Below are 22121 nucleotides of genomic sequence, written 5' to 3'. Positions count from 1 at the left end.
CTGATCTCAGCGTAATGCCCTCCAGCCCGGCTCATGTTTTTGCAGGTGGCGTGGTTTCCTTTTCCCACAGATGAGGGAATAGTATTCTATTGTATACATAAGCCAAATCTTCTCTATCTACTCGCCTATTTTTAAAATAATATTGTTATTATTTTAAATATGTCTTTATGGGTTTCAGAGAGGAAGGGAGAGGGAAAGGGAGAAACATCAGTGATGAGAATCACCGACCGGCTGCCTCCTGCACGCCCCACACTGGGGATCCAGCCCCCAACCCGGGCCTGTGCCCTGACCGGGAATCGAAAACCCTGACCTCCTGGTCACAGGTCAGCGCTGTCACTGAGCCACACCAGCCAGCCGTTGTTCCACTTACTGATGCATTCATTCATTGATCGGTTCTTATATGCGACATGAGCATTGGGCTTGGATGTCTTGATTCCCAGGGGTTCCATTTCCCTGAAATGGGGGTCATCCCCGCCTTTGATGTCGCTGGGGAGTCCATGCCGGGCTCCGGGAACTTCCGCCCTCACACAGACCCAGACAGAGCCCCTGTCTGTCCCCCGGGGGCCCCTGGGAAAACCCTGTCAGGTGTTGGGGCTTCCCAGCCTGGCCTGCCCCTGGCACAGAGGACGCCTGATGCTGGGGCCCAGACAGCACACCCCTCCTCCTGCCGGGGAGGGGCAGGGCAGCTCTAGGCCTGTCGGAGAGGGATGGGGGGGCGGGGGGCGCGAGCGGGACGCTCAGGGAAGCCATGCTTCACTCTGGGATGCAGTCTAAACGCCGTGGCCTGATGGGGAGGAGCCTGGGCTGCCAGGCCCTTCCTCTCCCTCCACCCCAACCTTCCTGCTCCTCCACCTGGGAGGCCCCTCACGTGGCGGCTGAGAATCCCACGGGGCCTCTGGGGCTTGTTGTGGGAGCTGTGAACCCCCAAACCCCCAGGCAGTGTCTGCTCCCACGTGTCCCGACTGCCTGGACCACGAAACTGCCCTCTCACCCACCGACAAGTGCCAGCTGGGCTGCTCGGCCAGGAGACGGGTGGGTGGGAGGCCGGCCCCGCCCCCCTCATCTGCAGAGGGAAGTACCCGCCCAGCAGCTGTGGGTCGCTCAGCCCCACTGTCCTGAGCTGGAAGCAGAGGTGGAGAAGCGGGGGGTCTGGGGTCTGAAAGGGCAGGAGGCACTGACCTTCTCCCCTCCTTCCCTCTTCCGACCCCGTCCCTGGGAGCCCCCCAAGTCCCCCGCATTGTGTATCCTTGCCCACTTCCAGAAACCCCGCGGACAAGACCTGCCCCTGACACCCAGCCCTACCTCTGCCCGGGCCCCTCACCAAAGGGGGCGTCTGGGGGCGGGGAGGTCTGGGCTGCAACCTGGCGGTCAGTGCCAGCTAGATGACCTGGGGTGACCGGTGCAGCCTCGAGTTCCTGAGACGTGGGGACGGCTCCCAGCCCTCCCAGCTGAGAGGCACAGGCGAGGCTCTGAGCGCAGCTTGTGGCCCAGCTGCAGGCTGGGGCCCGCCTCCGCCCCGTGGCCTGGGTCCTGGTGCAGCCTCCACCTTGGCGGCCGTTCTTACCCTCTGCTTCCCCCATGTGGCCGCTCTTGGTGCTGCAGCCACAGTGAGGAGGGCTTCACCCAACACTCCCCTCCAGGGTGCTCCCCCCGCCCCCACCCCATTGGTTTTTAGAGCGAGTGGGAGAGGGAGAGACAGAGGGGACATCCATGTGAGAGAAACACATCGACGGGTTGCCTCCTGCACGCCCTTGACCAGGCCCAGGCCGGGGACGAGCCGCCAGCCGAGGTATGTGCCCTGGATTGGAATCGAACCCAGGACCCTTCAGTCCGCAGGCCGGTGCTCTATCCACTTAGGTAAACCGGCCAGGGCTCTCCTAAGGCTCTTCATCCTGTAGGCACACTACCCCCTTGGCCCCCGCCCCTCAGACGGAGATGCCCGCCTGGCACACGCAGGGGGCACCAGCCTCCAACCCCACACTCCTCGGTGCTTTCTGACGCGCACAGTGCAAGCCTACCCTGTCAGGCCCTCCATGACCCGCATCACCAAAGGGAACTTGGGGCTCCTGGCCTGTGTTCCCATGCCAGCCGCCTGGCCCTGGAGGAGTGGCCGGGGCTCCGGTGGGCAGCAGTGGCACGAGGCCCGTGCTCCATGCTCAGCGTCTGGACTCTCCTGGGTGGAGTGCCCAGGGGCCCAGAACATGGACCCGGGTCAGAGGACATGGGGCGTGCCACCAGCTTCGGGGAACTGCTGGGGCAGGGTGGGGGGCCGGGGGCCGGGGGCCAGCTTTCTGCAGGTGAAGGGGCAGGTGGTGGCACCGGGGAGGGCAGGCTGGCTCCGTCTCATCGTCTCATCTCCTGGCCACCCAGGGTGGCACCCCAGACACCACGCCCTTCCTCCCCACCCCACCCGGGGTCCCTGTCTCAACCCACTTCTCAGATGGAGAGACCGAGGCCGAGGAGGGACCTGGCCCAGGTCACCTGGCAGTGGGTGGAGGGCCCAGGCCAGGACGCTCTGGCCCCTGAAGGGCGTGTGGAACTCTCTGGAACCAAAGCACGAACGCGGGACACCAGGGTGGGCACCATGGCTTGTTTTCTCCTGTACAGGCGGGCGGGCTGTTTCCGTGACATTCCAGGGAGTCGGCGACGAGCCTGGTGCTCAGAGGGTGACCCTTTGCTTGGGGTCCTGCGACCCCTCCATGCCCTGGCCGGGGCCCACCTGCAGTCGTGGCTGGGCTCAGGGTCTGGGGATCAAGGCAGCCGAGTGCTGGGGCACCAGGTGTCCGTATATCAGGCATCGGGGCATGGGCAGCGGGCGCGGGGAATGAGGTATTGACAGTTGAGTACCAGACGCTGGAGGGTAGGCGGGGAGGCAGCTGTTAGAGCTCAGGGGCATGGAGTCTGGAGTCTGGAGTCTGGGGAGCCCGAGATGCAAGGACTGTGGGAGCAGGGGCTCGGGAGTGCACAGTCAGAGGTCGGTCCGGTCCGAGGTGGCAGAGCAGGGCACCGGCCTCGGGTCCACAGTGCCAGGCATCTGGGTCCCGGGGCCAGGCTTTGGCGCTCGGGGGTTCGGGCCTTTCTCCGGGGGGGCGGGTCTTCGGCCCCAGGTGGCCGGCCAGGGGGGTGCAGAGGGCCCCGCTCAGGGCCTCGAAGTCCAGGCGGCCCTGCAACAGAGAACAGGGCTAGAGCGGCACCGCCGTCCCACCAGCGCCCCGGGGCCCAGGGTCCGGGAGCCGAGGAGGGGCAGGACCGTGGGGGTGGGGTCTCACGTGTGGCTTTTCCTGCGTCGCAGCAGCACGTAGATCAGCGTGACCACAGCCACGGCGGCCAGGCCTCCGAAGATGATGCTCAGCAGCACCGCGTGGCTCCGGCCTGGGGAGGGGCGGGAGGTCAGGGCGGCCGGAGCGCGGAGCGTGTGGGGGGTGTGTCATGGGCACTGGGGCAAAGCATGTGGGCGGGGCCAGTATGTGGGCGGGGTGGGGCTAAGGGGGCGGGGCATATGTGTGGGCGGGGCCAGAGAAGTGTGTGGGCGGGACCAGGCTGGGGGGGGGCACATGGTGGGCAGGGCCGGGCTAGGTGGGGCTGGACACGTGTGTGGGCGGGGTCTGACAAGTATATGGGTGGGGCCAGGCTAGGAGGGGCGTGGCATGTGTGGGCGGGGCTGGGTTTGGGGGAGCACGTGGTGAGCGGGGACCCCTACAAGTGTATGGGCGGGGCTGGGTTAGGCAGGGCGGGACATGTGTGGGCGGGGCATGTGTGGGCGGGGCTGGACACGTGTGTGGGCGGGGCATGTATGGGCGGGGCGGGACACGTATGTGGGCAGGGCAGGGCAGGGCTGGGCAGCAGCGGGCCTCGGACCAGAGGGCCTGCATCCTCACCTGGCTGGCAGGTCGGGGTGGGCCGAGACCAGGTGCCGTCAGCCTGGCATTGGCTGACCTCTGCCCCGACCAGGCTGTAGCCGTTGTTGCAGTGGAAGAGGACAGTGGAGCCCATCAGGTAGTTGGTGCCATCCTTTCGCCCATTGGGGGGCGGGTCCAGCCGGCCGCAGGACACCACTGGGAGGGGAGACGGTGCAGATGACAACCGTGAGCCCCTGGAGGCCTGTCCCCGTGCCAGGCGCCTGCCCCTCCCCCCGGCGGCCTGCCCCCCTCACCGGGCTTCAGGCTCTGCACATGCCGTTGGTGCAGCTGGTGGGCCGCCCGGGTGGCATTGCCCACGCTCAGGCTCCCGGTGGCGGCCACGTCGAAGCTGCAGAAGTGGTCGCCTCCGCACAGCTCGGCTGCCTCCGCGGCCTGGCTGGGGCTGAGGGCCACCTCCTCGGGGAAGAGGGGCTGGAAGGTGGGGTCATGCTTGGGCCCGTACAGGAAGTTGTTGACCAGGAGCCGAGAGTCATAGGTGAGCAGGGAGGAGGCGTTCCTCACGGCCCCTGGGGAGACACAGGCAGGCCTGGCTGGGGGTGTGGGCCTGGGGTCTCCTGCCTGGGGGTCTGGGCCTGGGGTCCCCTTCCTGCACCGACCCCGCCCTGCCACACCTCTCCCCACAGCGTGGGCCCTCGTCACTCACAGTCGGCCCCAAACCGGTGCAGCTCCCGGGAGCTGGAGGTGGGGGGCAGGACCTGGCCGTTGCGCAGCGTGAAGTCGTCCGTGGGGTCGTCATTGAGGGTCCCCAGGAGGCCGCGTGTGTGGGTGAGGAACGTCTCCGGCAGCAGGACGGACACACCCAGGAAGGGGCCCTGGATGCTGACCTCCAAGCCCGCACCCGACGAGAGCATGATGGACACCCTGTCCCCGGTAGCCACCGACAGGAACATGCCTGGCACGGATGGAGTGGGGTCAGGGCTGCCTTCTGGGGGGCCCTGTGACCTCACAGCCCCAGGATGGGTGGGCCTGCACCCTTGGGCTTCGGGGAAGGACAGGGCACCCCGGGACCAGCCCCACTACTGGGACTCCACCACTCCAGGCCCACACCTGCATCGGGGCCCCCAGCCCCTGCTGATCAGAGGTGCCCAGGCCCTGAAGAGACACCCCCCACGCTGAGGCCATGTGTGGGGTTGCCAGTCGGCCCTCCATCCCTGACTGGGAGGCAGCAGCCTCTGCCCTTGCCAGGGTCCCTGCATTCTCAGTGCCCATAGCCCGTCCCACGTGCCCACGCCCCCAGCTGGGAGTCATGGCACTCATTCATTCCCTGAGGCCGCAGCACCGGGAGGGCAGGGGGTGGACAGGGAGCAGCTGCTCCCTGGCCCCCAGCCAGCTTCCCGGGAGCATTGCAGCTCCCGGCTCCTCCGGGTCCAGGGAGGACGCACCCCTGTCCTGGCATCTCCGGGCTCTGACCAGGGAGGGGGTGGGTCTCGGGCTCCCTGGGCGTGAAGGCTCAAGGCCGGGCTTTGCTCTAGGGTCCCAGAGCCATGCCTGCCCCCAGCTGCCATGGCAGGGCCCTGTGCGGGCGCTTCCGCAGGGGTGCCGCGGAGAGGGCTGCCTGAGGCTCCATCTCCACATCTGGGCCCTGGACAGCAGCCCTGTCCCAGCAGCCCTGTCCCAGCCGCCCCGGGAGAGGCAGGAGGCCGGGTGGAAGAGCCCGGCGGAGGCGCGGGTGACCTGTCGGGCCGCCCACTCACCCTTCAGGTCCATCCAGTTCTGCTCGGCGAAGCTGAGCACCTCCTGGTTCAGCAGCACCTGCAGCGGCCCCGCCCCGCCCGCCAGCCGCACCTCCACCACGTCCGAGTTGCCCTCTTGGACGGCCACGGCGGTCAGCCCGGTGCCCCGCTGCGGCACGCCTGGAGGGGAGGGTGCAGAACGGGGCTGCTCAGCTGCGGCTTCCCAGCCGGGTGACCCTGAGCCACCCAGCCCCTGGGCCCGGCCTCACCCTCCGGCGTCGTCCGGGGCTCGGCGCGCGCCTGCACACTCAGGCCGGTCTGCGCCGCCTCCAGCAGCACGTACTCGCCGCGCCCGTTGAAGGTGAAATTGGCGCCATCGAAGGTGACAAAGTGCGGGTCCCCGAAAGCAGAGGCTGCGGAGAGTGGAGGGTCAGCGGGCCGCCCCTCCCCCCGCCCCGTCCCGCGCCCGGCTCCGCCTGGCACCCACCGAGGCGAGGGGGCCGGTAGCTGCGGCAGTCGCTGGAGGGCCGCCGGCGCATGTAGCGGGGGCAGTCGGGCGCCCAGAGGCAGCAGTGGTAGAAGCTGATGACGTCGTAGAGCCAGTGGGAGAGGCCGGGCACGCGGGGCGGGGCGCGGAAGGGGGGCGAGCCCCAGTCGTGGCCGCGATCCGGGGTGCTGCCGCTGGTGCTGTCGGCCGTCAGGATCTGTGTGCCTTCCTTGGTGTAGCAGCACTGCTGGCCGGCGGCGAACCGGGGGCTGGGGGGCCGGGCAGGTCAGGCCGGCCGCGGGCACCCCGCCCTCGGGCCCCGCCCCGTCCCACAGCCCGGGTCTCACCTGGCCTGCACGGAGCGCACGCAGTGCACGGCCCCGGGGTGGTAGGTGCACACGCTGCCCCGCTCCATGTCGCAGCCGTAGTCCGTCTGCAGAGCGGCGGGCGGCTGTCAGGCTCCGCCAGCCCCATCGCGTCCCCCGCGGGGGCCCTCGGACCCCGGCCCCCCTCCAGGGGCCTCCGTCTGCCCACCCCGTGCGGTCCTGGCCCCACGTGCACCCTCGATGGTTCCTGGGCCCCGGCCTGGGGGGCGGGGGGGACGGGGACACGACTCACGTGGAAGCGGCCGGAGTCGGCCCGGGCCTGGGCCAGGGTGCAGGGGCAGTCGGGCAGCTCCACCAGGAAGTTGGGCAGTTGGTCCTCCAGCTCCTCCCAGGCCTGGCACTGCTTGCGGGCCCAGGCCACGGGGTCCGCCTGGAAGTCCTCGCCCAGGTGCCAGGCCAGGGCGTGCTCGTTGCTCCAGAGCGCCTGCACGTCCCTGTGAGGCACACAGTCAGCGCTGCCAGGTGAGGAGCGGGCGGCGGGCGGCGGGGAGTGGCCCTCCCGTCCCTGGCCGTCCTTACTTGGCGCCCCCGTGGTACTTGCTGCTGACGATCCTCAGCGCCCCCAGCTCCCACCTCTGGTAGTTCTGGGGCGCGGGCTTGGGCGTGAAGGTGAAGGAGCCGGAGTTGGGGATGTTGGTGGCCAGAGAGTACAGGTAGGACCACTTTGCCATCCACTCCCCTGAGTATGGCTTCCCTGAGGGAGCGAGGCCCCGTCAGCCCTGCACCCCGTCCCAGGACCCCCGGGGCGGAGGCGGCATGGGCGGCTGCTGCTCCCACAAGGACCCTGGCTCGAGCCACCCTCTCCTGCCCCTGCTCTCAGGGTCACTGTCCCTGCTCCAGGCCAGACCCGGGGCTCAGAGAGGAGGGGCAGCCCACCCCTCCCTGCAGGGTTCCCTCCGCCCTCCCGCCCCGCCCTGGCCCATTCTCCTTCCGGTCTACCGTCCTCACTGCAGTCTGGCTGGGGCTTCCCCCTCCCGGGACTCCCCGCGATTCCCTTTCCCTCCTGCGAGCAGCCGGCAGGGGGCTCACCTGTCTCCTCGTAGCCCCACAGCTCGATGCTGACGGCGCTGCTGGGCAGGGCGGAGGCGCTCCAGGTGAGCGAGAGGTTGCCCCCAGAGCCGGGGGTGCCGTAGTATTGCCAGAGGGTCTCGTTCACCAGCTGGCTCTTCTCCGAATCCGACACTTTGCTGGGGTGCACTGGGCGGAGGGAGGGGAGGTGAGGGGGGGCCTGAGGCCCGGGGGCCTCCCAGGAACAAAGTATGTCAGTCCCCTTAAGGCCACGGGGCCCCCCCGCCCCTCACGGTGGTAGGAAAGGACAGAGGCTGGGAGAGCGAGGCCCTCCCCTGGCCGGGCCCAGCCCTCGGGGTGCCCCTGCGCCCCCCTGCCCTCTGGGCGGTGACACCTGTCTGGATGCCACGGGGCGGGGAGAGGAGCTCTGGGAACCCGGGCGGGCGGGCGGGCGGGCCCTCAAGGGACAGGCTGGGCCTGGGCGGCAGGGCCAGGTGTGCATAGATTAGCACCCGACAGTCCCCGGGGGCGCTGGCCTGGACCAGCACGGGGTGCTCACTAGCCAGCCAGGTGCCCGATCGCGGGAAGGAGCGGCCGTTGTCCATGGAGACGGTGAAGGGGATGCGGCCCGTCTCGTAGAGCAGTGGTGACACGCAGTGGACACGGCCCATGGAGTCCACGTGGCCGAGGGTCTGCACACTCTCCTTAAACCTGTGGAGGGCAGGGGTGGCAGGAGAGGCCGGGCCAGGGCGGGCTGTGGGCCCCTGAGCTCCCTGGGGGACCCATTCGGCCAGCGTTCCCGTCCTGGGTCCTTGGGGCGCCACCCAGCACGTGTGAGTGTGGGAGGTGGGGGGGAGGCAGCAGGCACGGCCCCTCGCGCTCCCACCTGCAGATCACAGCGTCGGCGGGGCCCGTCCACTTGAGGTGCTGCACCAGGAAGTCCTTGCCGCCCATCATGGAGCCCGAGTGGGGCTGGATCTCCAGGCAGAAGTCCCGCAGGTCGGGGCAGCAGGTGCCCAGGCCGACGCAGGTCGGGTGGCAGGAGCACAGGCTGCCCCGGTCCCCACAGCGGTTGGAGCAGGTCCCCTGGGCCCCTGGAGAAGAGGGCCCTGAGCAGCTGTCCCCCGGGGAGGGCCCCCCCTCCCCCCCGTCCCTGTAGGGCTGTGTCTGCTTCCGGGAGCCCGTTCGAGAGGAGCATGCCTGGCAGAAGGCGGCCGGGGTCGTACGTGGACAGTGGACACCACAGGGCCCGTGGCCGGGTGATTCTCACACGGGTCACCCAGCAGTTCACCCGAGAGACCGGCTTGATACAGTGATGGCGAATCTGTGACACGCGTGTCAGAGGTGACACGCGAACTCATTTTCTTGGTTGATTTCTCTTTGTTAAATGGCATTTACATATATGAAATAAATATCAAACATATAAGTCTTTGTTTGACTATGGTTGCAAAGATAAAAAAATTTCTATGTGTGACACGGCACCAGAGTTCAGTTAGGGTTTTTCAAAATGCGGACACGCCGAGCTCAAAAGGTTCGCCATCACTGGTAGAACGAGGGGAGGAGGGGCAAGTGCCCCCAGACGGACAGCTCTGTAGCGTGGGAAGGAGCCCCGGCCCTAGCAGGTGTGGCATCTGCTCTGGGACTGTCTGCCACGGACGGATGGACAGACAGGGGGACAGAAGGACGGGGCGGATAGAGCATGGGCCTGCAGAGGGAAGGGTCGGGGTTCGATCCCCGTCAGGGCACGTGCCCGGGTTGCAGGCTCCATCCCCAGCAGGGGGCGTGTAGGAGGCAGCCTCAGCCACCAAGTCCGGAGCTGATGCATCTCAGTGGCCCCCGGTGAGGGGCACAGGGGCCTGTCTGCACGACCTGGTGGGGTGCTGGGCTGGGGCCACGCCCCAAAGGGGACAGTCAAAGGCCAGGCCTGGGCAGAGCCTCCCCCGGCGGCCCCTCCCCCAGCACGGGGTCGGGAACATCAGAGGCCAATAAATATTTATTGACTGAGGATGAGCTGATGGTTCCCGAATGGGGCTGAGTGATGCCAGGGAGGCAGGTGGCAGGAGGGTGGTGGCTCTTCTCTGCTGGGGAGACAGGGACGGTCGGGGGCTGGGAGCCCCATGACCTCCAGCCTTGCCCAGAGGGCAGAGGCAGGCGGCAGGGTAGGGGTGCAGGGTCCTGGCTCTGAAGTGTGGTTTTTCCGCTCTTTTTCTGGGGCCTCTGGCCCGGAGCGCGGGCGGGTGGGGTGGGGGGAGGGGGACTAAAGGGGGCTCCTCCATGGTCAAGCACACCCTCCATCAGGACTACGGTTCAGGCCAAGGGCTCTTCTGAGCTGCCACCCGCCCAGCCACTCCCCTCCCAGGCAGCAATGCCTCCCGGCTCCCAGCAGGTTTGCGGGAGACACCATCCCTGCTGGGTGGCCCCTTGACCCTAGAGCCCCCAGTTTCTTCCCAGGCCCCCAGGACAGCCCACAGCTAGCCTGGCAGATGGCCAGATGCTGAGCCAGAGGGGCATCTGCTCTGGGACTGTCTGCCACAGACGGACAGACAGGGGGACAGGAAGACAGGGTGGGACGTACCTGCTGCGGGCCAGGGGCCGGGGCCCGGGGCCGTGGCGAGCAGCAGCAGGGCCCAGGGCAGCAGGAGCGGCTTCATGGTGCAGCGTGTCCGCAGCGGGCGGTGCAGCAGTGCGGGAGGCTGGGAGGCTGCAGGCCGGCTAAGTTCCAGAGCCCGCCCCGCCCGCCCCGCCCCGACGCCCCGCCTGCCCGCCCCGCCCAGCCCTGCCTGCCCTGCCCGCCAGCCCCTCACTGGGTCCCTTCTCAAAGTCCACAGGTGCCTGTGCGCGCCAGCAGGGCCCCACCTGCGCCCTTAGCACTTTCCTGGCCGGCTTGGGGCTCGGGGGGGGGAGGGGGCAGGGGGAGCGGGGGGCGGGGGGGTGGCCAGCCCCAGCGGCCGGACCTCTGGTGCTAGAGGAGCCGGATGTCCCGAGGCTGGGGCTCTGACCGCTGGATCCCAACCCTGGCGCCTGCTGAGTGTCCGGGGAGGCTCCCGGAAGGGCCTGAGCTTTGGCGGGGGGGGGGGGGGGTCAGGCGGGATTGCACTTGGGATCTCAGGATTCCTCTCCGTGGAGGTCGGAGGTCCCGTCTCCAGGCCTCGGTTTTTCTGTAGGGAGGTGCCTGGGCCCTGAGGGAGGCCCCCGGCCGTGGGGTGGGGTGGGGGTAGGTGGGCAGGAGTTAACAGGTTTCGCTGGGATCTCGAGGGAGGTGCTGATTGGGGAGGGAGGGAGCCGGGTGGGGAAAGGGCCAGAGCCCGGATTCCGGAGAGAAGCCGCCCAGCCCCACCCGGCAGTGCTGTCCCTCCTGGAGTTTGCATAATCTCTGTGTTCCCCTCCCTCCTGGCGGTGCAGGGGAGGAAACTGAGGCCCAGCCGAGAAGGTGGGCCCTGGGAGGGGCAGCACTAGGAAGCCCAGGCAGCCCCCCGAGGCGCGGGCGGGCGGGCGGGCGGGGAGGGTCCAGCCTGGAATCCACTCCGGCCCTGTCCCCGGGGCTGGGTGTGCAGACAGGCAGATAGGCTCTCCCAGACCCTCTTCTCAAGGTCTCCGATCTCGGCTGCGACCTGCTCCACCTCCAGGTCCGCCAGCCTGTTCCCCGGGCACCGCCCCTCTCAAGTGGCAGGCGAGCCCGAGTTGCGCCAGAGAGGTGGCACCTGCAGGCACCAGGGAAACCAGTCTCGGGGGTTGGGAACACACGTCCCAGCTGGGCTGCTGGGGGCTTGGGCACCTGCTGTGGGCATGAGGCAGGTTCGGGAGAAGCTAGGAAAATTCCGTGGCAAGTGGGATGGGGGAACGGAGGCAGAGAGACCCCCTGACCTTGCATAGCGCAGCTCATGGGTGTAGACGGCCATGACCTCTCCTCCCCACAGGTAACATCTAGGCCTCCGTGGGTATTTCCGCTCCAGGCCCAGAGAAGCAGCAAAACCAGGACCCGTCGCAATGACTGATGACCCCCTTGCCCGGTGCCGACCAATCGGCAGAGACCAGGACCCTGAAGGGGCACAGCGAGAAAGCCGAGGCAGCCTCTATTCTTCAGCCCCTCCACTCCCAGCCTTTGACAAACTCTCAGAACAGCACTGGCCGGTGGTTCAGTGGTTAGAGCGCCGGCCTGCTCACCGATCCTGGCCCCGGTCAGGGCTCGTCGGGGAGGCAGCCTAAGATGTGTCTCTCTCACATCGATGTTCCTCGTCCTCTCTCTCTCTCTCCCTCCCACTCTCTCTGAAAATCACTGGAAAAAATATCCTTAGGTGAGGATGAACAGTAAAAAAAAAAAAGCCAAAAGACTCTCTGAGAGCGCAGCACGCCCACGCCTTTCCCTTCCTCCTCTTCTCCCCCACAGGCACGAACCCCCTAAACGCCAAGGGTCCCCAGAGACTTGCAACCAGCGGAGCAAGAGGCGGCAGCAGCTCCTCCCAGGCTCACCCCTACCCTGTCTCCCCGGCCCCCTTCCCTCCCCTTCCCACGGGGCCAGACCAGCCCCTCCGGGGCTCCTGGTTTCGCTGGCCCCAGCTGTAATAAGTGTGCCCTCAAAATCACGGACTCGCCTTGTGAAATCTTTCCTGTAGGGCAGCGGTTCTCAGTCTTGGCTGCACATTACAATCACCTGGGAATCTTTTTAAAATCCTGATTTCTGGGCCTCATCCTCCAGAAATTGTTTCTTTGTTACTAATGTTGTGACCCCACCCCATAACAAAAAAAACACAAACCCAGAATTTCCGGAGGATGAGGCCCAGAAATCAGGATTTTAAAAAGATTCCCAGGTGATTCTAATGTGCAGCCAAGGTTGAGGACCACTGCTGTAGGGAATTGGGAACCCGCACGCCAGCCGAGGCAGACCCGCTGGGGGCCTGGGGGCCTGGGCCCCTCTGCGGTAACAGGCCGGGGGTGGGCACCGAGGCCCAGACGGGGAGCAGCCGGACACCCAGCCTGGGGGCTGGCGCCGGGACTCAGCCCAGGCCCAGGGCCCAGGTGTTCCCAGGGCCGGGTTAGGAAGGACGGTGGTGGGAATGCCCCGCGGGCTGAGGTTCCCAGGAAGCGGGTCCGTGGACCAGGAGAAAGGAAGGCGCCGTTTCCTCTTTCTAGCCCGGCACTCAAGCTGCTTTTATTATTGATTGCAGAGAGGAAGGGAGAGGGGGAGAGGGAGAGAGAGAAACATCAGTGAGAAGAGAGAGTCATGGATTGGCTGCCTCCTGCGCGCCCCCTCCTGGGAATCAAGCCCGCAACCAGGGCAAGTGCCCTGACTGGAAATCAAACCCGGACTCTTCATTCTGCAGGCTGACACTCTATCCACTGAGCCACCCAGCCAGGCCCAAGGAGAGCCTTGGGAAGAGGAAGGGTGAGGCCTCGGTTGGTTGGCTCCCGTACACACCGAGGCACGTGTCCTGACGGACTGCCGCCTTTTGGTGCGAGAACAACGCCAACCACCCTGTATCCTGTACGGAGCCCCCCTCGTGTGGCTGGTCCTGCGAGAGGTGTGGGGGCCCTTCCTGATGCAGACCCTGCCCCTCAGGCCCCACCACATTGGGGTGCAAGCCAGCTCCTCAGCACAGCCTGGGCCCTGCCTGCCCCCGGCCTCCGCCATCCCCACACCAGAGGGACCAGCCCTCACCCGTGTCCTCGAGGGGACCTCCTCACCCCCTTCCCGGAAGGGTCTGTCCTGCATGGCTCCGGCCTGGGCACCTGGGGCTGCAGCAGGCCTACGGGAGGAGCCAGGGACTCTGGACAGCGATTGGCTGAGGGAGGCCCGTGAACAAAGAGTCAGAAAGAACGGTTGCATCTTTATTAGAAAAGAAACCAAAAAAGGGAGTGGGGGGACCCGACATGGGCAGGGCCCGCTTGTCGGCTCTCCTGGCCGCGGCCCTGGCTGGGCTGGGGCACGGCGAGTCAGCATTTCATAGAAAAGGCGGCCGCGGTGCCAACTCCCACCCATCGCCGTCCTTTTCACGTGGCTGAGTTGGGCCTCCCCTGGGCCCCACTTGGTGGGGTCAGCCCCCAACCCAGGCGGGCAGGGAGGAGGCCACGTGGGAGGGAGGCCCGGCAGCTGGGGTGCGCTGGGCCCTGGGGTGTGGCGGGCCCAGCAATGGGGGTGCGCTGGGCCCTGGGGTGTGGCGGGCCCAGCAGTGGGGGTGCGCTGGGCCCTGGGGTGTGGCGGGCCCAGCAGCTGGGGTGCGCTGGGCCCTGGGGTGTGGCGGGCCCGGCAATGGGGGTGCGCTGGGCCCTGGGGTGTGGCGGGCCCAGCAATGGGGGTGCGCTGGGCCCTGGGGTGTGGCGGGCCCGGCAGTGGGGGTGCACTGGGCCCCAGGCGTGGCGTCCGGCCCTCAGATGTCCATGTAGTGTCCTCGTCCGTGTCGCTCTCCAGTGAGGACTCCTGGCTGGACGTCTCCAGGACCTCCAGGGCCGGCTGGCACAGGCTCTCCTTCCGCACGGTGGCAGCCGACTGGGCAGACAGGATGGCTGACTGCAGACCGGGCAGGGCACTGGTCAGGCGGCCGGCCCGGCCCCAGGCCCCCGCCGCCCGAGAGCCCACCAGCCCCCGCCCAGCCCCGCCCAGCCCGTCACCTTCAGCTTCTGCTTGGTCTCCTCCGAGATGCTGCCCTTGGGCGAGAGCAGGGTCGGGGTGGGCGGCGTGACGGTGATCTCGGGGGGGAACTTGGTGGCGGCCGAGGGGATGACCAGCTTCGGCATGTTGGGCAGGGGGCGAGCTTTGGCCCGGCTGGGCTCCGCCTGGCCCAGGTGGCCCTCGGGGGGCTGGGCGCTCCCACTGCTGGGCACCCTGGAGCTGGCAGCTGGGGGTGGGCCACGGGCTGAGCCGGGCTCAGTCTCCTGGGCCTACCTGCCCCTCCCCAATTCGGGCCCAGAGCCCAGGGTGCCCACCGTCCCCTCACGCTCGGGCGGCACGGGCTCCGTGTGCCGGAGCCGGAGGCAGCAGCTGCACGGCCAGCCCCTGGGGAGCTGTGGGAGCCTGGCTGGCCTCCACGTTCCTGCGAGCGCTGCCTTTATAAGGAACCCGTCCTCAGCGCAGGCGGCGCCAGCCCTGCCTCCGAGGGGGCCTGGCCGGCTAGGGCGGCGGATGGCAATGGGGTCTGACCGGGGCCACTGGCCAGCCCCGCTGCCTGCCTGCCCCGCCCCTGTGCCTGCCTCCCGGCCCCATTGGGCACCCTCCGCCCCGTAAGCAGCTGGGCCTGGGCTCCGCCTGCCCTCGCTTCTCCCTGTCCTACCCCTCCCTCCTCCCCTACTCCTCCCTCCTCCCCATCCCCGGGGCCTCCCCTCCCTGCACCCCCATCCTCCAAGGAAGGGAGGTGCTGCTGCTGGGAAGCCCACCCTGGCTGCTCTCCGAAGCCTTACCCTGGCCGCCGGATGGCTCAGCGCCTGGAAGGGGGGCGGCAGGCCAGCCGTGTGGCTCTGCTGGGGCGCCCTGGGGGGTCTTCACCTGCTCGGCACATGGCGGCTCCTGGGGCAGGAAGCCGGCACCCTCCGCCCCCCCTGCCGGCTCCTCTCCCTCTGTGGGCACACAGGGGCGTGGTTACCGCCTCACCCGGCCGAGGGACAGGGACCCCCCCCATGCCCTGGGACAAGGCCTAGTGAGGCCAGGCTGGTGCTGGCAGGAAACTGCCACCGCCCCTCCCGCACCTGGACCCCGTGCGCCTGACACAGGGGTGGCCACACCGAGGATGAGCCCCCATCGCCCAGCTCACAGGAGGGCGATCAGAACGAGCCAGTCAGAACTGCTACGACCAGAGTGGACGGAGAGGGATGTTGGCACCGTGCCCTCCCACCAGGCCGCACCTTCCCTGGCACGGGGCAGGGCCAGGAACTGGCCTTGGTTGAGCAAAGGACTGGATGGGCCGGAGGGACGGAGACGGCACCATGGCCAGCAGCCAGGCCATTAGCCAGCCGCCTGCTTGCTCCCAGGCCCCAGCCCCGCCCGCCTCCGCTCCCAGCTGCATCCAGGCTTCTCCAGGGTCCGGGTCCTGATCCTGCCCCTCCTCCTCCTTACTGGGGCCCAGAATCCCCTGCCACACGGGCCAGCGCTCCTCCCCTCCCCTCCTACTCTGCCATGGAGTGCCCTCTGCCAGGAGCACCCGCCTCCTCCTGCAGGTGAGAGGCCTCGCCCACCCCAGCAGGAATGACAGCTCCTGGTGCCCGACACAGGCCGGCGTGACCAGCCCCGGCCCCTGCCTGCCCCAGCAGCCTGGCAATCAGGGAACAGACCGTCCGCACACAGCGCGGCAGGAGGGGGCTCCTAGGCTCCTGTGCGCCCTCCTGGGCCCAGGGGCAGGGAGAGCAGGCCTCCTGCCCGCGCAGATGGCGCCCTGCAGGAGGCAGGCCCTCTTCCTCCATGAGCCCATCAGCCTGCCCCTGCCCCCCACTCACAGGCCTGCAAGGTCACGGTGTGCACAGGGCCGCACCCACCCCAGTCTCCTCCTGAGGACTTCATCCCTTTATCTGTTGATCCCAAGATAAAGAGATAAAGCCTTAGCCTCAGCCTTCCTGGGAGGAGGAAACAGTTAAACCGGGGCCGGTCCCGCCCTCCTTACCGCACTCTACAGATGGGGAGACTGAGGCACTGGAGGGTGAGGTTCAGAGAGGAGGTGCAGGGTGCGCCCCGGGGTAAGTGGCTGACGAGTAGCAGGGGGCCCCGCCCCACCCCCTCCCACTCCGCAGGCAGGAGCCGACCTGCTGCCTCTGGTGGGAGGGGCCTCACCCCACTGATGGACAGGACTGGACTCACCTGGGCCGGGGGAGGCCCTGCTGGGGGTGGCCTCGGGCCTGTGTGGCTGGGGGGGCCCGGGGTCCTTGGACAGGTCTGGGGTGGAAGCTGACGTGGAGGGAGGGCAGGAGGTGGCGGCGGAGGCGGCGGGCAGCGCAGGCCGGGGCTTGGGGTGGGCGTCACTGGGCCGTGGGAGGTCTGCTGGCACAGGGTCGGGGGCTGCGGGGGCCACAGCCGCAGGGAAGAAGTTCTCTCGACTGTCCTTGGGGTGCTTTGGGGTGGTGGGCGTGTCCCCTGAGGCCTGTGAGGGCGAAAGGGAGGTGAGGCAGCAGGCTGGTCAGCCCGGGCCCGCACTGTCCCGCACTCGGCCCCGCTCTGGCCCAGCTGCCGACCGCTCACAGGCAGCCCCGAGGACCCTGCCGGGACCCAGCGTCCCTCTCGGGGAGGACGCCCAGGCCGTGGCGGGGACTCAGAGGCGGCTCCTGGGCACGGGCTGGAGTGTCCGAGGTGGGGGCTGCAGTGACGGGGCCAGTCCTTGGGGCGACGTCCCAGAGGCGCCTGACGGAGGCTGAGGGACCTGGAGGGACACTCCCGCGCTCCAGCCTGTCCCCGCCCGGCCAGCAGCGACTGCCCGCAGCCCGGCTACAGGCCTGCAGCTCTCTACCCGCTGGGGGACGGGACGGGGACGGCACAGCTCCGCAGGAGGGACAGCACAGGGGGCCTGGTGCCCTGAGCCCCTCAGAGCAGAGGCGAGGACCCACCGCACTGAGTGGTGGAACCCCCGCTGAGGCCGTCAGCTCGGGTGAGCCTCCTGCTGGGGGGCACCTCGTCAGGCCAGTGCCCCGCGGACCTGCCTCTCCTGACACTGCTTCTGCGTGAGGGCCCGCCCAGCTGCAGGCGGTGGGGTCACCCCGAGACTGGGGCCCAGTCCGGCGTGGGGTGGGCAGACAGGCCAGGGGGGTGGGCAGCATGGGTCCCGGTCCTCATGACAGAGAAGGGAGCTGAGCCAAAACAGGTCACACAGAGGTGGGTCTGGGCTGTACGATGGTCCCGCCACAGGCCAGTGGTCAGGGGTTCCCCATAGGCCTGAGGCTTAGCTCCCTCCTGCCCACCTCCCCTCGGCCCCACTAACCACAGGCGCGGCCAGTACTCGGTTCTGGGCTGCAGCCCAGGGCCTGGGTGGGAGGCCCCGCCCCGGCCGCAGGGTGGGGCTCACCTGTCTCTGGGCGGCGGCCCCCAGGTGCACCTGACAGAACTTCACGGCCTGCTCCAGTGCAGCCTCCTCGTCCACCTGAGCAGGGGACACCCCGAGTCAGAGGCCCGGCCCGGCTCCTGAGAAGCCTCCCACCGCTGAGGCCGGCCCAGCCCCCTGGGGAATCCGGGCAGGTGCCCTCCGTCCCCGCGGTCGGCCCCCAGGACCAGAGCTCTGGCCCATCCGGCCACGCCCAGTTCATGCCCGTGACCATACTCTTAAAAAAAATCGATTTCAGAGGAGGAGGGAGAGAAACATCAATGAAGAGACTCATGGATCGGCTGCCTCCTGCACGCCCACCACTGGGGATCAAGCCCGCAACCCTGGCACGTGCATAGGTCAACCGACTGAGCCTCGCTGGCCAGGCCAAAGGTTGCTTCTTGTGTGCGTCCTGACCAGGGACTGAACCTGAAACCTGGTACCAGGAGGACTCTCTGACCAGCTAACTCTCTGACCAGGTGGAAATCCCTGGTAGTGGAGGAGGAGCTATGGGCCCGACATTTTTTTTTTAAAAAAAGGAAAGTACAGTCGGAAGGACGACGGCTCCTCGCGTATCCAGGAAGGTCTCTGGGGAAGGGCCCCGAGCCCGTCACGCGGTGGCCTCAGGGTCTCCCTGCCCCTGGATTTGATAGATTTCTGTAAATGGCTCGTTTCCTTTGGAACTGAACACAGACTTGTGAAAGCGGGGCTGGTGTTTTGTGCGTTTACCCAGTCTTACGGTGTAGTGACACGTGCAGTTGCACCGTGTGTAAAGCACACAGCTCGGTGCCCTGACACGCCCGCTGTTTCTCTGAGCGGAGACCCCAGGGCAGTGGACAGAGGGGTGGTGGGAACCACAGCTGGTACACCCCCAAGCCAGGCCCTCGCACACCGGGGGACAGACGGCTCCGCGGGCAGGACCCGCCGCCCGCACCCACCTGCTTGATGAGCATGTACGTCTCGGCCATGATCCTCTCGAGGCGGCCCAGGTCGTAGGTCACGCCCTTCTGGCCCTGCTGCCACACGCGGTAGGCGTCCAGCAGCAGCGTCTTGCCCGACTCCGTGTCCTCCAGGAGCTTCCTCTTGCGGCTGGGCCGTGGCGGCGGCTCCTCGGGGTGGCCACCTGCCCTCGGGGCGGAGGCGGCCGTGGCGGGGGCCGGCTGGGCGGGGGTGAGCGGGCTGGGCTGCTGCCTGGCGCTGATGCTCAGCTCCTCCAGGGACAGCTCGGTGGGCCGGCTCTCCGGGGCCCGATCCCGGGGGGAGCGGCCTGGCGGCAGGGGCAGCGCCCGCTCGGAGTCCAGGCGGCGAGCGGCGGCCTCACCGGTGTCCATGGGCTCCGTGGGGCCCACCCGGGGGCTCTCCTTGTCCTTCCGCTCCCCGCCCAGGTCTGCACCGTCTCCCGCGTCCATGGCCACGGGCCGGTGGTTGAGGGGAGACGCTTTGCCCCCTGGCTCGGCCCCGGGCCCTGAGCCATCAGCCAGGGGGGGCTTCTTGGCGTGGGGGAGGCCCTCCTGTCCGTCCTCGGGGCTGGCCTTGTGGGAGACGTCGGTGGTCATCCTGGCTCCGGGGAGGCCGCAGGCCTTGAGCCCTGGGTGTTCTGACCCCTAGAAAAGCCGAAGGGAGAGACGCAGCCTCGGTGTCTCCACTGAAAAGCACCCGGGCACCAGGCTTGCCCAGCCAAGGCCACTCTGGCCCTGCCCACCCGCCTGAGGGCCAGGGGACTTGCCTGGGGAAGGCCCTCCCTGCCGGACCCCCAGCCTGGAGAGAGCAGTGGGGCTGGAGGGGTCCGGCTGCAGACAGGCCTGGGCCAGGCCAGCTTCCCTCAGCATGAGCCTCGGGGCAGCCCTGGGCGCCGGGTGGGGGGTGGCCGGCCAGGCCTGCGGCAGGGCCAGTCCTGTCCTAGGCTCTCACGTGGCCCCAGTGCAGAGGCCGGGGGGAGGGGTTAGAGGGCTGCCCTGGGCCCTGCACCCCAGCCCAGCCAGCCCCACTGGGCAGGGGTCTACAGGGGACTGTTCTCACCCAGGTCCCATCTGCTAAGCCAGTGGCCCACCCCCTGGGCCTCCAGTGCTCAGCTGTACAACAGGCGAGGACTGCGCGGGCAGGGACCGTGGGCCGGGCACTCAGAGCCCTGCTCAGCCAGTGGAGCTGGCGGGCGAGGTGACGGCCGGCTTTGCCATCTGTTTTGTCATTACAGATGCTGTTAGCAGGGCTCAGGGCTGGGACAGGGAGCCGTGGGCGCAGCAGCCTGGGGAATGTCACTATCACCCCCACTGACCACAAGCCCACGTCTGCCTCACATGCTGGGCACCTGGCTACGTGCGTGCGCACGACTGTGCTGAACTCCCACCCGGGGCGGCAGGAGGTGCCATTCACAGGCGGAGACATGGGGGCACGAGGAGTGACCGCGGGATCGGGACCCCAGGGGGGAAGGAGGGTGCGGCGGTACCTCCGCGAGCTCGCTCAGCGAGTCCTCCAGCACCTTCACCGTGAGGATGAAGGCCCGCTGTGCCAGGACCTGGCGGTCAGCATCTCGCAGATACTTCCTGCAGACACACGGGGGGCAGAGAGGATGGCAGAGTGTCACACAGCACTGCTGGGCGGGGGCCAAGCCCCTCCTGTCCCGGAAAACCTGCCCGACCCTCAGGTGCCCATATGCCCGCGTCTGCTCTCCAGGAGCTGCCCTGGGCTCGCAGTGGGCGGGGCCAGCTCAGTGAGAGACGGGGCTCTGGCTTCTCCCCCACAAACCTGTGTGCCCCAGGCCCCACCGAGGCCCCTGCCCAGCGCCTGGCACAGGGCAGCTGAATGAGACGGTGAGGAGGGGAGGCGGCACAGGCATGGGGACAGCTGCTGGCAGCACGGGGACCCACAGCTGGGCCAGACCTTGTGACTGCATCTCTCCTGGGTCCCCCACGCCCCCTGCACGTGGCAGCTGTGGTGGATGTCCCTGGGTCCCCCACGCCTCCTGCACGTGGCAGCTGTGACGGGTGTCCCTGGGTCCTGCGTGCCCCCTGCACGTGGCAGCTGTGGCGGGTGTCCCTGGGTCCTGCGTGCCCCCTGCACGTGGCAGCTGTGGCGGGTGTCTCTGGGTCCTGCGTGCCCCCTGCCCTTTCCGGCAGCGGGCTCCCTGGCTGCCTGGGGCCCTGGCCCTCCTGGTGCCTGGCCTGCTGTTACTGGCGCTCACCTGGGACACCCAGCTCTGACCTGGCCTGTTTTCCCACGACCTGGGGAACAGGAGAGGGAAGACTGGACCGTCAGAGTCCCAGTGGGGAAACCAAGCCCCTCAGAAGCCTGTGCTCCCCGAGTTGGGCGCCGGGCGGTGCGCGTGGACCCCAGGCTCTGGCAGAGAGGCTGAGTGGAGGGCTGCGCGCTGCACTCACTTGCCCTGGTCCGGGGTGCGCTGCAGCATGGAGGACACCCTCAGCAGGGTGCCGTGGTCCCGCAGCTGGGCCAGCACCTTGAGCAGCAGCACGATGGAGCGGTTCATGTGCCAGGCGAAGCTGCCCGGCCGGTCGATCTCATCCACGGGGATCCGCCAGATGCCCTGCAGGGTGATGGGGGGGAAGGTGAGAAGGGCTGCACCCGGCGCTGCCACGGTGCCAGGGGACTCTGCCTAAGGGGGCGGAAGTGTGGCCACCCCACCTTGCTCCCCCCCAAACGGCATGAAAGGGTCCCCATGCTGCTGTGCTCCCCCCTTTTGAATGCGTCCACGGCACTTGATCTGTGTCTCCTACGGGAAGCATGCGGGTCGCAACTGATCAGCGACAACCACTGGTCAAATAGGAAGCTCTGTGCCTACTGCCTGCACAGGCGCAGATTCGCAGGGAGCCCAATTCCTGGAGCTAAACTGAGGGTCAAAAGGTCGCCGCCGTGAGCGTGAGCATCTGGCAGCTGTCGCCAGCCAGGTGCAGGCGCACTCCCTCCAGCAGCATCGGGGAAGCCAGGTCTGAGCAGGAAATGACCTGCAGCTCCTAGGATGCTCGGTCCCACTAACGCGCCTTTGTCCGCGGTTTGTTCTGGCCAAGACCCCTCAGCCACTCCTCGCCATCCTACCCGCCATCCGAAGGCTGGGCCGGGGCAGGGCTGGCTCTGGGGAGCACCCCCCCTCCGCCAAGCCTCCGACCCCGAGGGCCAGGGAGTGGCTGACAGCGAGCGGCCTCAGGCCCGAGGCCAGGACAGGAGGACACACGTCTGCGTGGGGCCTGGGAAGGGCTGGCAGCCCCCAGATAGGCCCGTGGCCAACGCCCTCGAGAAATCCCGGCTCGGAACGGACCAGGGCCGTGAGCGACGCTGCCTCCTCCGCACGGGCCCACAGTGCGGGGTCCAGGCGGTGCCCCCCCAGGCCTGGTCCCTGATGACGGCCTGGCACCCACCCACCAGGCCAGGGAGGGGAGCCGGCACCTCCCGCCCGGAGCCATTCGAGCAAGAGGACCTGAGCCCCTCAGCTCCGGGCTGCCCCCAGGTGACCCTGGCAGCCCACCCTGTTCTGACGCAGCGGCCGGCCGGGAAGGTGCTGCTTCTGTCACCCGCCAGGCCCCGCAGTGAGGACCTGATCCTGCCAGGCCCTACAGACATCAGCGTGGTCCTCACCACAGCTTCGCGCTCAGAGAAAGCCCTCGGGCCACGAAGCCGGCCGACCCCAGAGGATCAGAGGGAAGCTC

At 68.2% G+C, this 22121-nt stretch overlaps 2 protein-coding genes across 2 annotated transcripts in view; both read right to left on the bottom strand.

Annotated features, from left to right (window-relative positions):
- Positions 1-2575: 2575 nt before the first annotated feature.
- Positions 2576-10180, bottom strand: SUSD2 (sushi domain containing 2). Its single transcript, XM_036307389.1, has 15 exons — positions 10050-10180; positions 8361-8568; positions 8034-8185; positions 7496-7663; positions 6986-7160; positions 6699-6900; positions 6428-6513; positions 6081-6349; positions 5863-6006; positions 5615-5773; positions 4564-4812; positions 4154-4426; positions 3879-4055; positions 3270-3372; positions 2576-3164 (listed from the first exon to the last, which is right to left on the bottom strand). Exons 1-15 carry the CDS (start codon positions 10123-10125, stop codon positions 3140-3142), a joined length of 2466 nt encoding a protein of 821 aa, XP_036163282.1. The 5' UTR covers positions 10126-10180; the 3' UTR covers positions 2576-3139.
- Positions 10181-10436: 256 nt separating this feature from the next.
- Positions 10437-22121, bottom strand: part of CABIN1 (calcineurin binding protein 1) — an 80311-nt gene continuing 68626 nt past the window's right edge. The window contains exons 30-39 of the mRNA XM_036307368.1: positions 20841-21004; positions 19910-20006; positions 18402-19067; positions 17449-17523; positions 16254-16533; positions 14867-15022; positions 14081-14307; positions 13157-13979; positions 11339-11513; positions 10437-10533 (exon numbers count right to left, since the gene is read on the bottom strand). Coding sequence (XP_036163261.1) covers positions 10437-10533; positions 11339-11513; positions 13157-13979; positions 14081-14307; positions 14867-15022; positions 16254-16533; positions 17449-17523; positions 18402-19067; positions 19910-20006; positions 20841-21004 — 2760 coding nt within the window. The remainder of the gene's footprint in view (positions 10534-11338; positions 11514-13156; positions 13980-14080; positions 14308-14866; positions 15023-16253; positions 16534-17448; positions 17524-18401; positions 19068-19909; positions 20007-20840; positions 21005-22121) is intronic.

Source organism: Myotis myotis, unplaced genomic scaffold (assembly GCF_014108235.1).
Source record: "Myotis myotis isolate mMyoMyo1 unplaced genomic scaffold, mMyoMyo1.p scaffold_m19_p_47, whole genome shotgun sequence".
NCBI classification, from domain to species: domain Eukaryota; kingdom Metazoa; phylum Chordata; class Mammalia; order Chiroptera; family Vespertilionidae; genus Myotis; species Myotis myotis.
This window is presented reverse-complemented; position numbering and strand designations above follow the sequence as displayed.